Consider the following 16,762-nt stretch of genomic DNA (forward strand, 5'->3'; position numbering starts at 1 on the left):
AAAAATGACCTATTGCACAGGATAAAATCTAATGTTGTCTTAGTTTGCAGAAAAGTGTAACTAGACCCTGAAACAGGAAAGTCATTCGAAGGAATACATATGTTATTGCGATGGGTAAAATCTTTAAGAGCTTTAGCTTTATATTGGTTTACATTAGGTAATTCTTTGTCATATAAACTGGCATTGAGATCCCCTCCGATTATTACATCCCCAAGAGTGCAAAGGTGATTAAACAATGCATCTAATAGATTTAACTCTGATTGATATGTTTGAATGTTGCTGTCTGATGGAAGATATGCGCCTAAAACATACAATGAGCGTTGGTGTTTACGTTTAACTTCAATTCCTATAATACGAGAAGAAGTTATATCGGGTATTTCTGACACTGTGTGTAGCAGATCCTTCCTATACATAATCCCTACCCCTCCCTTTCCCACAAAGGGAGAATAAGGTTTATCTGTATTGTTACAGCTCTGTTCTGAATCTATATGTACAAAGCTTGAGTATTTTGAGTTGATAGTGTCTAGGTAATTAACGCTTGTTGGTTTGAGTTTATGTTCACAAATTATTGCTATGTCACAACTGACAGTGTCTAAAACATTTGATAAACTGAGAGATGGTGACATTACACCACCCACATTCCATGCTAAAATATTGAAACATGTAGACATAGTAACAAACAGGTGAGCAAATAAGGTCACTAGCAACAACAAGCTAAACATAAGATTAGTCAGCATTGTAATTGTCAAGTTCGTCATGGTCGTTGTTTTCCGAGGACCCGTCGTCCTCCGGTTGATCCTGCGCGATTTTTGCCTCCCACTGTCTATTGCTCAGCCATGGACGGCACGATATACCATAGGGCCAAAATGACGGGCTCTCGATAGTTTGTGCATCTCGTAACGCTACGTTAATTTTTGAATTGCGACGCGATCCTGGGCGTTTTTGCTTAAAGAATACACAGTGCGAAACAGTGACACCTCTGTTTCTGAGGAAATTCATCAACCCATTCTGTGAGGAACGAGGTCCGATTCCAGCTATGTAGTATCTGGCATTCCGTTTGTAAGTAACGCCCTCGAATATGTCGTCATCACTGTCTGTGGTCCCGCGATCTTTGGATTAACCAAAACCAATATCCTTCAAATCATATTCATTCTAGCACGACTTGGTTGGAATTTCACGTTAAAAATACGCGCGTTCGATTTTCACGTAAATACACATGCTATATATAGTATCAGGTTCAATAGCATGCTTGGTATCGTGGTTAGTTTCCCAGTTTTTGTGTAATTAATTCCGAGCCAGACAAATCCAATCGATCTCAATGATATCCTATTTCCTCCGAGATAAATCACAATGATACAATGCAGACTATTACCTCAGAGAGAAATCTCAATGATAGCCCAATACCTCAGAGAGAAATCTCAATGATACATTGCAGACTAATACCTCTGAGAGACCCCTCAATGATAACCTATGAGAGAAATCTCAATGATAGCCTAATACCTCTGAGAGAAATCTCAATGATAGCCTATTACCTCTGAGAGAAATCTCAATGACAGCCTATTACTTTTTAGAGAAATCTCAATGTTAGACTATTACCTCTGAGTTAAATCTCAATGACAGCCTATTACCTCTGAGAGAAATCTCAATGACAGCCTATTACTTTTTAGAGAAATCTCAATGTTAGACTATTACCTCTGAAAAATAAAAAAACACTTCTAGGAAAAGCACTTTATTCAAGAAAGAAATCAACATTTTAAGGTGGCTCACTAAACCGTGAAATATTTTCTTAAATCAGCAGAAAATTACTTGATTGTGATAGATATCATTATAATGGATAAGAAGTATATAACACTAATAAGCAAAAAATTGTGCAATTTTGGATGAAAAATTACATTTTGAAATTTTTTTAACTCTGTTAACATGAACAAAAGCTCTAAGTGGATTCGAACTAATGATCTGCAGTTTAGAAGCCCAATACTAAAACCACTGAGCTACGATGATATACAACCCAATTGAATGATAAAAACAGTTTAACAAAACATTTAAATCACCATCTTGTGACGTAGTGTCTTAAAAAGTATAAGCTTAGGTGTAGTGAGGTACCTTAAAAAGAATCTGATTAAAAATATAAAATTTATATATTTATGAAATACTAAATGTAAGTGCTAGATCAAAACATAATTTTTTTTTTGGGTGTAAAACAAGTCAAGACAATGTGCTGATTGTACTACTGAATTTTGTTCAGCATTCACAGCTATTCATTAACATTGACGGTAATGGTTTTTCCCTTGGGATCGTCAAATCTGTCCTGGGTGGTGACGGAGGCGAGCATGGAGAATCCAAACAATAGGATGAGGACGAAGGCCAGGGTAGCAATCAGTCCCATCCAGATCACCTCCGAAAAGAAAGGGACGCAGTCCCAGCCGTCCGAGAACTTGTAGTCCATCACATCAAACGGCTGCAGCTGCAAGGGGAAACGATCTCTAATAAATTTAATATCAAGACATGACAAAAAGAATAAGCTCACCTGTTTCAGTAAATATACAAGTAAATTACGGCTACTGACTTGTTCCTGAGACTTAATCAGCCATCATTTATTGAGCCAAAAGAATGAATGATTCATCCATAAACAAGAGGCCCATGGGCCACATCGCTCACCTGAGGAACAATAGGTATGATAAAATCAGCTTAATGGAGTCATAATACAAACTATCTGGACAATGTACAATAATACATGTTGATCCTGTATAAATAAAATCCATTTTCCCCTGGATATTCTTATGTTTATAATCAATAGTCCCTTTTCTAACAGGACGATTTTATAGTCATATCATATGTTGAGTATTGCAGTTCTCAAAAAGATCCTTAACAATTGTTTATATATGGGATATAAACATACATAAACTCTGAACCTTCTTGTGAGGCCAAAGAATTGTCCTGGGGCCAAAGTCTTAACAATTATAAAGAATCATCTGGCTGATTAGTTTCTGAGAAGAAGATTTTTAAAGATTTACCATATATATTCCTTTGTTAAACTTTGAACCCCCATTGTGGCCCCACCCTACCCCTGGGGATCATGATTTTCACAACTTTGAATTTACACTACATGAGGACGCTTCCACACAAGTTTAAGCTTTCCTAGCTGATTTGTTTCTGAGAAGAAGATTTTTAAAGATTTACCATATATATTCCTATGTAAAACTTTGACCTTCCATTGTGGCCCCACCCTACCCTCGGGGGTCATGATTTTCACAACTATGAATCTACACTACCTGATGATGCTTCCACACAAGTGTCAGCTTTACTGGCTGATTAGTTTCTGAGAAGAAGATTTTTAAAGATTTACTCTATATATTCCTATGTAAAACTTCGATCCCCCATTGTGGCCTCACCCTACCCCCGGGGGTCATGATTTTCACAACTTTGAATCGACACTACCTGAGGATGCTTCCACACAAGTTTAAGCTTTCCTGGCTGATTAGTTTCTGAGAAGAAGATTTTTAAAGATTTACTCTATATATTCCTATGTAATAAAACTTCGACACCTCATTGTGGCCCCACCCTACCCCCGGGGGTCATGATTTTCACAACTTTGAATTGACACTACCTGAGGATGCTTCCACACAAGTTTAAGCTTTCCTGGCTGATTAGTTTCTGAAAGGAAGCTTTTTAAAGATTTACTTTATATATTCCTATGTTAAACTTCGACACCTCATTGTGGCCCAACCCTACCCCCGGGGGTCATGATTTTCACACTACCTGAGGATGCTGCCACACAAGTTGCAGCTTTCCTGGTCTTATGGTTCATGAGAAGAAGATTTTTAAAGATTTACTCTATATATTCCTATGTTAAATTTCGACCCCCAATTGTGGCCCCACCCTATCCCCGGGGGTCATGATTATCACAAATTAGAATTTACACTACCTGAGGATGCTTCCACACAAGTTTCAGCTTTCCTGGTCTTATGGTTCATGAGAAGAAGATTTTTAAAGATTTACTCTATATATTCCTATGTTAAACTTCAACACCCCATTGTGGCCCCACCCTACCCTCGGGGGTCATGATTTTCACAACTGTGAATTTACACTACCTGAGGATGCTTCCACACAAGTTGCAGCTTTCCTGGTCTTATGGTTCATGAGAAGAAGATTTTTAAAGATTTACTCTATATATCCCTATGTTAAATTTCGACCCCCAATTGTGGCCCTACCCTATCCCCGGGGGTCATGATTTTCACAAATTAGAATCTACACTACCTGAGGATGCTTCCACACAAGTTTCAGCTTTCCTGGTCTTATGGTTCATGAGAAGAAGATTTTTAAAGATTTACTCTATATATTCCTATGTAAAACTTTGACCCCCCATTGTGGCCCCACCCTACCCTCGAGGGTCATGATTTTCACAAATTAGAATTTACACTACCTGAGGATGCTTCCACACAAGTTGCAGCTTTCCTGGTCTTATGGTTCATGAGAAGAAGATTTTTAAAGATTTACTCTATGTAAAACTTTGACCCCCCATTGTGGCCCCACCCTACCCTCGAGGGTCATGATTTTCACAAATTAGAATCTACACTACCTGAGGATGCTTCCACACAAGTTGCAGCTTTCCTGGTCTTATGGTTCATGAGAAGAAGATTTTTAAAGATTTACTCTATGTAAAACTTTGACCCCCCATTGTGGCCCCACCCTACCCTCGAGGGTCATGATTTTCACAAATTAGAATTTACAATACCTGAGGATGCTTCCACACAAGTTTCAGCTTTCCTGGTCTTATGGTTCATGAGAAGAAGATTTTTAAAGATTTACTCTATATATTCCTATGTTAAATTTCGACCCCCCATTGTGGCCCCACCCTACCCTCGGGGGTCATGATTTTCACAAATTAGAATTTGCACTACCTGAGGATGCTTCCACACAAGTTTCAGCTTTCCTGGTCTTATGGTTCATGAGAAGAAGATTTTCAAAGATTTACTCTGTATATTCCTATGTAAAACTTCGACCCCCCATTGTGGCCCCACCCTACCCCCGGGGGTCATGATTTTCACAAATTAGAATCTACACTACCAGATGATGCTTCCACACAAGTTTCAGCTTTCCTGGTCTTATGGTTCATGAGAAGAAGATTTTTGAAAATTTCTTGAAAATTTTCATAAATTCCTAATTATCTCCCTTTGCAAAAGGGCGTGATCCTTAATTTTCACAAATTTAAATCCCCTTAGGCTAAGGATGCTTTGTGCCAAGTTTGGTTGAAATTGGCCCAGTGGTTCTTGAGAAGATGTTGAAAATGTGAAAAGTTTACAGACAGACGGACAGACGGACAGACGGACAGACGGACGGACAGACAGACAGACAGACGGACGACAGACAAAATGTGATCAGAATAGCTCACTTGAGCTTTCAGCTCGGTGAGCTAAAAACTTTCAATGCTATTAAAGTGAACGCATTCCTGTCTGAGGTCACTCAATTAATCAGGGTACTGAAGAACTGATGGGAGTTGATTTTGTCGATGTTCATTTATTTTAAAATCAATGATATGTTATTTTGCATGACAAGTACATGTAGTTTCTAATTTGATTTGAATTATGCACATTTTTATAAATGAATTTTTGCACTTTTTCGACAAGAATGTCGAGAAACCCCCATATGAATCATGTAAAATAATATTTAAATATAAAATTAATTCAATCAAACTATGTATCAGAAACAGAAATATTTCTCGAAAATTGCATGGATCCAAACAATATTGAACTCTAGTCTCCTTCAACCAAACGCTCGGCTGACACCGTAAATCTCTGACAAGGATTTACGGTGACAGCCGAGCGTTGAGTTGAACGAGACTATATTGAACTCTGGCGTAGGAATACATACGACTGCAAAAAATATTTAAATTGTTTGTACCATTTAAAATCTGACTATTTTCAAGGTATTTATAAATAAGTTTCCTTGAAAAACAATGCTTTAGCATACATTACATCGAATTTATCAATTATTTTCAAGAACTAAGTCTTGTCAGCAGCAATGATTTGTGCTGAGGTCCAAACACTGTTTCACTTTCGGTTTGTCTGAGTAACTGCATAGGAGAGTTGATTAAAATCAACTCCCAAAAATAAATTACCCTACACTGTATATTAAGTCAAAATGATTATTGGAAAAAGTTACTGTTGATTTACTCTTATTGACACGTTAACAGCTGATGATTGTGAATGCTGTACAGCTTATAACAGTTGAAACTGAAGAATTCTATCCCACTAAGTTCATATCAAAACAATAAATGCGTTATTTCTGATAACATGAGTAGCAGTCACTAGTAGACATTGACAGGAAAATAAATTGTCCACAAAAGGATGTACACATTTCCTACAAAAGCATTATACGCAATAAATAGCTGGACATATGGGGTTTCTCTAAGTTCTAATGTTGGGATCTGAGCTAACCTGAAATCCTTCGAGGGACATGGTGAAGTCGCTATTGCTGGCGACCAGTTTTTCTAGGGAGGAGCAGTGGTAGGAGAATCCCCACGGCGCTGATACTTTACTCAACGTCACGTTGTAGGTTGTTTCATTCCAGTTCACGGTGGCGTCATTGATGCTCCAGTATCCAGACACGTTATTCACGTTCATGATCAGACTGAGAAAGATATGACATGTACATTTCATGTCATCACAAAAAATGTGTCACAATAAATCTGTAATATGTTCATTACTTCAATCATTTTTAAGCTGTTTTTTTTTTCAATTCTCATGGGATAAAATATAAACTAACCGCGTCCTACTTTAACACGTTTTTATCTTTTGTTGTAATTAAATTCAATAATATCTAAACACAGTCATTATGATTAAGATTCATTGAACCAAGGAAGAGATACTTACCTCATTGTCATAATAATCTCCGAATTGTTTTTGTATGTAAAAGCCAGGCTATAAAACAAAATTGTCATCTACTGCAATTGATATAATACTATGCCAATATTGTAGTACGAGTCTAAGAAAGAGGTTTAAAAGTTTATAATAAAAAAATAAAAAAAAACTTGTAGAAAAAAAAAAATTAATGTCATATTTTACAGAACAGTGTGCCAACCCATCAATTTTCCTCAGTTTCATGAATGTTCAAAGTCACAGGTAAAATGAAATTTTCCTAATTGTTTCATTGTCATATGAAAAATGAATTCATACCTATGTCATGGTCGCATGTAAAATAAATTCATACCATACTATGTCATTGTCACATGAAAAATGAATTCATACCTAACTATGTCATGGTCACATGTTAAACTAGAACTGTCCTAATGGGACTAATACCCCCGCAAAGCTAATTTCAAATGGGACAAATAATTGAATTGAATAATAAATGTTTGGAACACATACAAATAAAAAAAATTCTAGAAATGTAATTAAAAAAAAAATTAGTTAACATAGAAAAATTAAAATCAAAATTGTCGGAATTTCACTGTAAATACAATATGTATAACAGTTATTCATTTACAAATTTATGTATCTGATGATATTTTTTTTAATTTGTTTTAAAGAAAAACCAACAAAATGACAATAACCCCTCCCTTTGCAGTAAATGGAAATACCAGTAGCCAAGCAATGCTCTTCTGTTGATAAAACTTTGAATATCTTTCTAATAAAAGTCTTGACAGATGCAATTAGTTATTTCAAATTTTCCTCACTTTCTCCTATTGTACAATGGAACTCCATATCAGAAAATTGATTCCATGGGACTATGATTTTCTTTGATGAGCTTGTTAAATTTAATAAACTCCCAAAACATTACCATAATTGCCATACTATGTAAACATATGTAAAAAAAAAAATTTAATATTACGAAAATTTTTAAAATTGCCAAATTACTACAACCATATTAGTAATTTTGAATTTCATTTAGATTAATGCCCTATAGGGTCACCTCATCAATTTACTTGACTAATAAATTTAAACAAATTCTAAAAATAGTTAACTTCTTTATTAATAATGATATTATTTATTTTTCTTATAATGATAGAAACTTTCGGTTAACATAAAACAGTTTTAAAATAGCCCCAAAACCACTGCCCATTTTACAGATTATCAATTTTCCCTAAAGTTAAACACATGCTCCATCTAAACCATGGCTCAGATAATGGCCCCCCTTGGGACAAATGAATTCAGCCAAACTTGTCTTTGATGTTCTTATTAGCTCCTAAGAATTTATCATTGACAATTTTTTTTTTGGCATTTTCAGTTGATAGAATACTTATGAAAAATAAATTTAGTTATGACATAAAGACAAAAAACCTCCATATGGATGTATTTATATAAATATATTTTAGAGTGTTTTTAATATTAAATACTATTAATTAATAAATCGAATCTGTAAGGATTACCTCCCTTACTTTTCAACATCAGTGTACAATATATAGAATAAGGAAAATGAGAACTGTTATAAAATCATAAAATCCTGTCTGATCTTAAAAAAAATTGCAGGTGCACATCTTCAGATGGTGATCAACATATGTACAAATTTTCATATTGTTCCATGCAGTAGTAAAAAATTATATAGGGGGTACAATGTCGCGTCTACAGACTGACCAACAGACAGACAGACAGGGTGAAACCAATATACCCCCCTAAACTTTGTTTGTGGGGGTATAATGAATTCATACCTAACCATGCCATTGTCACACGTAAAAATGAATTCATACCTAACTATGTCATTGTCACATATAAAAAAAATTTCATACCTAACTATGTTCCTTGTCACATGTAAAACGAAATTGTTACCTAATTGTGTCATAATAACCACAGGTGCTTGAGGACAGGATCGACCCCCCCCCCCCCCCCCACAAGATTATAGACCCCCGGGAGGGGGGGGGTCGATCCTGTCCTCAAGCACCTGTGATAATAACAGGTATTAAGAATTCTTACTATTGCTATTGTTGTAGTACGAAAGCTAATAATGTCACAGTCACAGGTAGAATGAATTCTTACCTACTAATTGCACTTTTACCTACATGTGTCTTTGTCACAGGTAAAATGAATATCAAACTGATAAATTGTCAAAGTTAGAAATAATTTCTACTTAGCTTTTCATTATCAAATGTTGGATGAATTTTACCAATTTTTAATTTTACGTGTGATGGTCAATGTAGGATCAAATCTTACCTGGCAGTTTTATTGTCAACACAGTCGTGACCTGTCATTGTGAAACTTTTAGGGTCATTTAGTTGAGTTGAGTTCCCTATGTTGATTGATCTCACATACATGAGGATGCAGGAGGAGTTGTACAAAGTGCCATTAGCATACTCTATAAATGTACCACTATTATCTGCCCCAACACTGAGTAGACCTCTCCTAGTTCGGACTTTGTTACTCTCTGCCTGTAACATAAATAAAAAACAATCATACATCGTCCGCAATGAGAACATCAACATTCTCCTAAGCTATACCTACTGTGATCGCTCAATTGATTCCGACAATTGACAGTCCGACAAGAATGAATTCATCACTCTGGTGCATAAAGTCTACTATCTAGTAAATCTGACAGATTCATGTTAAACTCACACCACCTACACATAAAGTTATCTTATATGTGTAGTGTATACTACTTGTGTGATAAACCTTTGTTTTATCAAACTGGTGATGCTTTATCAAATACTTCTGGTCCGAACTATTTTTGACACAGCCCCCCACTTCAACGCTTCAGTGACCTATTTTTAAAGATTTCCTGTATATATTCCACATCATTTTTTCTACTACCAAAAATTGATTAAAAATGGGCTTTGTCGAAGATTCACATCATAAATATGAAGGTATAAAACACATAAATGTGTAAAGAATAAAACTGTAAATCATGTTGGTTATCAAGGGGTTAATTTGAATTGTCGACTTAAAGCAACAAACCTAAATGAAATAGTCCCTACAGTATGTAAAAGTCTCATATGTACATACATAGTGCTGTCCCTTCTTTGCAATGTCTGATATAGCATGGTGAAAACTTACTGCTTTGGAGCTCGTGGCAGTGTAGAGAGCACTATATTTCACTCCCCGCTTAGCGAGCTGTTTCACCACTCGACCGATCGTCTCATCTATAAAATTCCAGACATATTTCATACAGCTACTATCATATGAGAAAGGTACACAGTTGTATGAAAAATTAATGAGCAATAATTCTAAAGCTGTAACAAATATCCATCACTTAAAATACTAAATATTCTACACTAAATTATAGACAATACAGAAACATGTCAGATATATACACCATGCATCAGAGTGCAATCTGCTAAACAGAAGAGAACAATAAAAACAAAAATTCTGACATTACAGCAAGGCCTTATGGAGACTTCATAATGTTTATCTAATGAATGTTATTAGCAAGCACATATACTATGATATCATTTAGCATATCAATGAACATAAACCAGATACTGAAGATCTTCTTGTTTTATTACCATTCTTTCTGAATCCTTCCTCTTCATTAGGACTGTCCGATATTGATGTCAATTTCACAATAACAAGATTGGGCAATTTGGAGTCAAAGTCAATTTTGCTAGCATCTTGATCTTTGACGTGGTGAACTTTGCCCTCAAAGGTTTTGATGATATGATCAATGGCCAGGCCTGGGAGGTGAACCGATGGAAGACTCAGTGAAGAGAGCTCATCCATGAAACCCTGCGATTGGAAAATTCATATAAAAACATTAAATACAACTACAGCCTCTTTATGAGGTTAACATGTGAGACTGAGGAAAAGCACATTGACAGAGTGAACATTTTGAGGTCAGCTAAAGGTCAATATTTCCATTATGTTAGCATATCCTAAAATTATGCAAAATAAATTGACATAGCAAAAAAAGCTGCAGATTCCATTCATGTGTATAAATTATGATACTTTAACAATATTCAAAGAAAGCCATGTCTCTCTTGGATGCCAGTTAGTTGATCATATATAAAATATCTGCTATCATTAGGATCATCTCAAACAAGGAAACACCAAAACTGTTGAAGATGTTAGTGTTCTGAGTTTCAATTGTAAGTTTGGATTCATCATACCTTTACATTCTTGAAAACTCCTCCATCACTTTCTGGGTTATAAACATCCGCATGCTGGGTAAAATCCTGCAGACTTAGCTGTCAAACAAAATTAAAAATACAATATTTTATTTCATATAAATATAAATAAATAATTTCTTTATCAGTAGTCAATAAAGACAATTATATTAAACAAATAAAATAACTATTTCATCACTGAACAATTTGAGCTAAACAGTTATAATACAAAAGTTGTTTGAAACTCCTACCTTATCCTGTACAAAGACAACAAGGTTCCCATTGTTTCCTGTAGTTAGCGGTTTCAGGTACTGGTTACTGAAGTCCGAGGAGACCACTGTTTGACCACCATTGCTTTGGGGAAGGTCGGCAAAGGACCTGTAGATGATTGATTAAAGAAATGTCAGATCAAATTAATAAATCTAGATATGACTCAAAAGTAAACAGTCTGAGGAATGAGGCCATGCCATATTTAAAATAAAAATATCTGTTTTAACTTTTGGTAGACAGAAACCTATGGATGATTTGCAACAATCTTGATTTTAACCTTTTTTAAAATATGGAACGGAAAAACTTTGCGAGAGAACTGTACTTGCCCCAGTGACTTAACATGTGATGCAATTTTCTTCAGAAATGAACTTTCCTTCGATTAGTAAAATGGGGGTGGGGTACAATATTTAATTCCACCTCCAAATGCGGATCAAACCACCAAGAGCTGAAGAGTTAGCTGGGTGACAAACCTTATTATATTATCATTGACAAAATCAATAAAATTAATCGGACTTTTTCTTTTTTATTAAATGTGCATATAAAAACACATACGTTGTTCAGCTAAAAAAGATCGGGATATAAACTAAAACGTGTAAATTTTAAGAGAATGCAGTAAATTTTTGCGTTTCTAGGCGGGCCAACACAAACTGACTGGACCCCGAGTACGGTATAAAATAAGATTAACAATTTAAAAAATAATATTAGATTCGAAATTTTCTACTAAAAACTACCTAGAAGAAGACCACAACAAAACCGGGACTTTAGTGGATAAAGCCAGGCAGAAACAGGAAAGAATTGCGATACATCTCAATACGCCCTCCATGTTGCCGCAGTCACGTGATAATGTAATCATATGACTCCTTTTCACTTACATTAAAACAAGCAAAGAAAATTATTTTGAATATTGAATATATAAAATTTACAGTAAATATATACTTTTTAGTCCCTTGTGGATTTTTATTTAAAAAAAAATTTACCCAGAGTTCTCGCGAAAGATCGCGAGATCTCCCTTTTTCACAAATCGCCATTATGGGTATGTTGTGCTTCTCACGTGGTTCTCGTTTTATGAAGATGTATTGAAAAGTGTGCAATAATTACGTGTTAGCAAGTTGATATAATCAACATTATACACCATTCTAACAGAATAATTTGATTTGGCGCCATCCTGGAATAAAAATAGTTAAAAAAATATTCTTTACAAATTACATTGTGATTTTTAATACACCTACAATATCATATGTAATTTAATTGTGCACAGGCCTCTTAATTTCCATCTACCGTTAGATACATTTACGGGCATAATCCTGTTACTTACTTCACGGAGTAAATAAGTTTGACGTTATTCCTTGAATTTCCTTCAACGTCAAATCCATCTGCATGCCTTCTCTATCGAATAATACTTCAATTCAACACATTAGTTAACGTCTGTCGAACAGAAATAAAGGCTCATCTATTTGCTTCAATCTTAGACCATCTGGCTGAATTTCAAATCATTTTGCAATGGAAAAAATGATGCAAGTTTCTTCTGATATTAAAATCGTTAACAGTGACCTTTTGCTGTAACTTAAGATTCCTTCATCTCAAATTAGACTTGTAAATCTGCTCCTCTACAATATTTTGTACAAGATCCATTAACATATCTTAGGGCCACTTGTGTTCAACCATTAAAAGAAATTGCAGCAGCCGAACTCCTGGCTAGTAGACAGAAAACTTGGCTTGTAGTTTAGACGTGTTTCTTTTTCATCGACAATCTTTACCCCTGAGGTGTGTTTTGTAGTAAAATTCAAGGCAAAGTGCTTTCCAGTAATGAACATCTTTATTTTAGTTTTACCTGGGGGCGATTCAACAGAGTTCATTTACAATTTGCTAAAAAATGAACTTAGAATAGGCTACTGAGTATCAAACTTCTAAAAAGTGACAACTGGATATTTTTTAAAACATTTTTAAAACATTAAAAAGTTTTTCAAACATTTGAAGCCCCAACCACTAAATATCTAAATATATTACACTCGATATCTCGAATACTGGGATATATCAGAATTTTTTAAACAGTCCCATATAGTTCAAGAGAAGCTTGACTGTACTTGAAGGAAAAATGCCTACCCAAATAAACCTGTTAAAGATATATATAGATGAGGCATTGGTTTAAGAATTAAAATCACACTAAACATTTATTTTGATTTAATAACTATTTGTCCTGTATTAAAACAGGTAAACCCAGGGGTTTGAAGACAGCTAGAAAGTGTGTCAACCACAGACGGGACCAGAAATGGCACGATAATGACTACAAGAAAGCCCATCTACCCTCAAGATGGGTCAAGCCCTTCCAGGGGTCCTCCCACGCCAAGGGAATTGTCTTGGAAAAAGTGTTAGTATTATGATACTGAATTTCATGATCAGCAGTGATCAGAAGTGTATAAAAACTTGTATAATTAAGTAAAACCTGGAATGAAAAACAGTGTAATAGATTGCACTGCAAGTAATTTGAACAGTAAACCTTGATTAAGTATTTGTTATCCATACAATTTTATACATAGCAGTGTATTTGGTCATGGCATTATCTTAAAAGGTTTTGTATTTTTCTCTGTAGCAACATACAGCTGAAATAGTATAAGACTCATATTGCAAGTTAAAAATTTGCATTTGTAACATACACTCAATTTTGCAAGTTAATCAGAGAAAAATTTATTAAACTATTTTCACCTCTGTATTAAAGCTATGTTATGTTGATTCCACAGAACATTCCAAATACTTGATAAAGTATTATATGAATTTTTCTTTTATTTCCAGTGGAGTTGAGGCTAAGCAGCCAAACTCTGCCATCAGAAAGTGTGTCAGAGTACAGCTCATCAAGAACGGAAAGAAGATCACAGCCTTCGTCCCTAACGACGGTTGTCTGAACTACGTAGAGGTGAGTCTATTGAGAATGCTGCATCTATATACCAACTATTGGCTGCAGTCATATCTTTTCTTGACAATGAACAATCCTCCACTTTTAAAAAAAGGAGTTCATGAATAGACTTGGTCTGACTTTATTACTTAATTCAGCATATAAACGGGCCAACTGACATTTTCATTTGAAGCATGTCCAGTGGTTGAATTTGAATAATAACTGAAGGAAATTGAAGATTGTACATGTGGTTGAGCTAATGCATCCAATCTCAATAATTTATACTCCTGATTATTTAGGAAAGGGGTTCAAATGCTCAGTACAGAATAATGTTATATATTATGATACAAATGCTCAGTACAGAATAATGTTATACATGTATATCATGATACAAATGCTCAGTTAGTACAGAATAATGTTATTTATAATATTATGATACAAATGCACATTACTGAATAATGTTATATAATATGATGCAAGTGCTCAGTACAGAATAATACATGCATTAATTATCCAGGTTTAGTCAAGGGTGACAGGGATTTACATCGGGTTGTATTCCATACCAAGAGGCCAAAGGGTGTGTGGAATACATCGTGGCAATAATCCCATACACCCTTGATTGGACCTGGATAACAAATTTATTTTCTATGAAAACCATATAAATCTGATTCCCATGTCCAATATCAAGGGTGTATTACACTTTCAACATATTCCATTTACGCATTTAATGCAAAGTTTATGACTTCGTGTTACTTACCTCCTGCTCAAGTCTGGTGTACGAAAATTTACACCCATCTTATTACCCAATCAAATCTCGTGTTACAAGCTACATGGGAAATGATGTTATATTTTATGATTAGAAATGGAGATCAATCAAAAATCTTCAGGTTGCAGATTGTGCTTCTTTTATTTGTTTTTTAAAAATATCCTTTTTGCAATTTTTGAATAAAAATATGCCATTGTTGTTTCAGGAAAACGATGAGGTTTTGGTGGCTGGATTCGGTAGAAAAGGTCACGCCGTCGGAGATATTCCCGGTGTCCGCTTCAAGATCGTCAAAGTGGCCAACGTATCACTCCTCGCTCTGTTCAAGGGAAAGAAAGAACGACCTAGGTCATAAATGTATATAATGCTAATAAAGAGTTTTTGAGGGAACTTTTCTTTTGTTTGTCAGATATTCATGAAGTCAAAAATCAAGACTTACAAGGCTTCTTTTCATTAAAGTCACTTGGGTCGTAGAAGGACCATTATATTCAATATCTTTAAGAGAATATTAAAGATTGTGCTGTACAGATAAGTAATAGGTCTCCAGGTCTTGCACTACACGTACAGCACCAACCTCGCTGAAACTTTCAGTGTTAGAATTGCATTATGAAAACGTCTTCATGTTAATGAGTCAAAAGCAATACAAGGTAGCTTGGGCACTGATTATAATATACAATGTACATTTCTGTTAAATATATAAAAGCCTTGTAGCCATTATGGCAGTGACGTTGAACTAAGTTTCAAGGCCTGGCCAAAAGTTAAGGTCATGGCAAACTTCTGTGAAAAAGAAAACTTTTACCCATGGGCTAAATTTTTTTTTCGTGGACCCTAACTGGCAGATACTTCACAAACCGAAATTTTGTGGGTAAAGGGTGTTTTGACCTTACTGAAAAAACAGTTTTTGACAATTATTTCTCTTCCCTTGGATCTTCATTTAAATACATGTACCTGTAAGTATGTAGGGACTGAGCAGTGACCTTGAATCAAGTTACTATGTCAAGGTCATGGAAAATGTCTGTATCTTACTTTTTCTCACATTGGTCCTGTCTGCTATAACTTCACCAATAACTGATCAAGGAAGTGCAATGACCCTGAACAAATTTCTAAGGCAAAAATTATTAAACAGGATCATTTGAGATGGGCCATCTCGATGATGTCTAGTAGAATTTTTCTGTCAGTTTGAAACGGGAAAGTGAAAAGCTAGAAAGGTCACTGTTGGGAAAAGCTTAGTCAGACGTATCCTTCTTTGGAGACCTGCATAAATAAATCACATAATGCACTTTACATTTGATACAGATAATTCTCTTGCACAGGTTACGCCTGGAATTTCCTTTCTATATAGTGTGCATTAAGGAATACATGTATTCAGATGTTTGTTCTCATTCACTTGTTGTGTGGATGACCAATGGCTGCGATTTCAAAATGGGCATCTGAATATGCTAGTTAAACATTTTTATTTCGGAAAAATACGTCAATTTTTATTTGTAAAACTTTTTCACGGATTTTGTCACTAAGAAAATGCAAATTTTTATAAAGTTTCAAAAAGGCTTCGAAGACAAATTGACGTTTAATGACATTCATGGCCAAATGTTTTAGTAAATTTTACAGTCTAATTGATACCATCTACAATATATACTAATTCATTGTTTTAAAAACAATTCTCCTGACACTGCATCGATTTCGTTATAATTACATGTAAGGTTCAGCGAATTTCTTTTTGACAGATCATTTTTACTGGGGCGCAAAGAAAAAAATTTAACGTGTCTTAAAGTTAACAAGGCTCGTAGAAAACCCTGCCTTCTGATTACGA

General features: G+C 35.0%; 2 protein-coding genes across 2 annotated transcripts; one reads left to right on the forward strand and one right to left on the reverse strand.

Annotated features, from left to right (window-relative positions):
* Positions 1-1,713: 1,713 nt before the first annotated feature.
* LOC128158052 (V-type proton ATPase subunit S1-like) lies at positions 1,714-12,182 on the reverse strand. The gene is made up of 9 exons (XM_052820738.1): positions 12,031-12,182; positions 11,281-11,407; positions 11,033-11,110; positions 10,433-10,652; positions 9,984-10,069; positions 9,147-9,361; positions 6,873-6,920; positions 6,438-6,630; positions 1,714-2,464 (listed from the first exon to the last, which is right to left on the reverse strand). The coding sequence occupies exons 1-9, from the start codon at positions 12,150-12,152 to the stop codon at positions 2,255-2,257; spliced, it is 1,299 nt and encodes a 432-aa protein (XP_052676698.1). The 5' UTR covers positions 12,153-12,182; the 3' UTR covers positions 1,714-2,254.
* Positions 12,183-12,261: 79 nt separating this feature from the next.
* On the forward strand, positions 12,262-15,342 carry LOC128158053 (40S ribosomal protein S23). Its single transcript, XM_052820739.1, has 4 exons — positions 12,262-12,332; positions 13,511-13,667; positions 14,090-14,210; positions 15,161-15,342. The coding sequence occupies exons 1-4, from the start codon at positions 12,329-12,331 to the stop codon at positions 15,305-15,307; spliced, it is 429 nt and encodes a 142-aa protein (XP_052676699.1). The 5' UTR covers positions 12,262-12,328; the 3' UTR covers positions 15,308-15,342.
* Positions 15,343-16,762: the final 1,420 nt, after the last annotated feature.

Source organism: Crassostrea angulata, chromosome 8 (assembly GCF_025612915.1).
Source record: "Crassostrea angulata isolate pt1a10 chromosome 8, ASM2561291v2, whole genome shotgun sequence".
Classification (NCBI taxonomy): Eukaryota; Metazoa; Mollusca; class Bivalvia; order Ostreida; family Ostreidae; genus Magallana; species Magallana angulata.

Excerpts from the sequence above, each read along its gene's own strand:
- LOC128158052 (XM_052820738.1), bottom strand. The coding sequence starts at position 12,152 with ATGATTACATTATCACGTGACTGCGGCAACATGGAGGGCGTATTGAGA. Across the intron at positions 11,111-11,280 it reads TTGTCTTTGTACAGGATAAG|CTAAGTCTGCAGGATTTTAC; the intron begins GTAGGAGTTTCA and ends TTTGTTTGACAG. Across the intron at positions 10,070-10,432 it reads GGAAGGATTCAGAAAGAATG|ATGAGACGATCGGTCGAGTG; the intron begins GTAATAAAACAA and ends GGAATTTTATAG.
- LOC128158053 (XM_052820739.1), top strand. Across the intron at positions 13,668-14,089 it reads GGAATTGTCTTGGAAAAAGT|TGGAGTTGAGGCTAAGCAGC; the intron begins GTTAGTATTATG and ends TTTTATTTCCAG. Across the intron at positions 14,211-15,160 it reads GTTGTCTGAACTACGTAGAG|GAAAACGATGAGGTTTTGGT; the intron begins GTGAGTCTATTG and ends TTGTTGTTTCAG.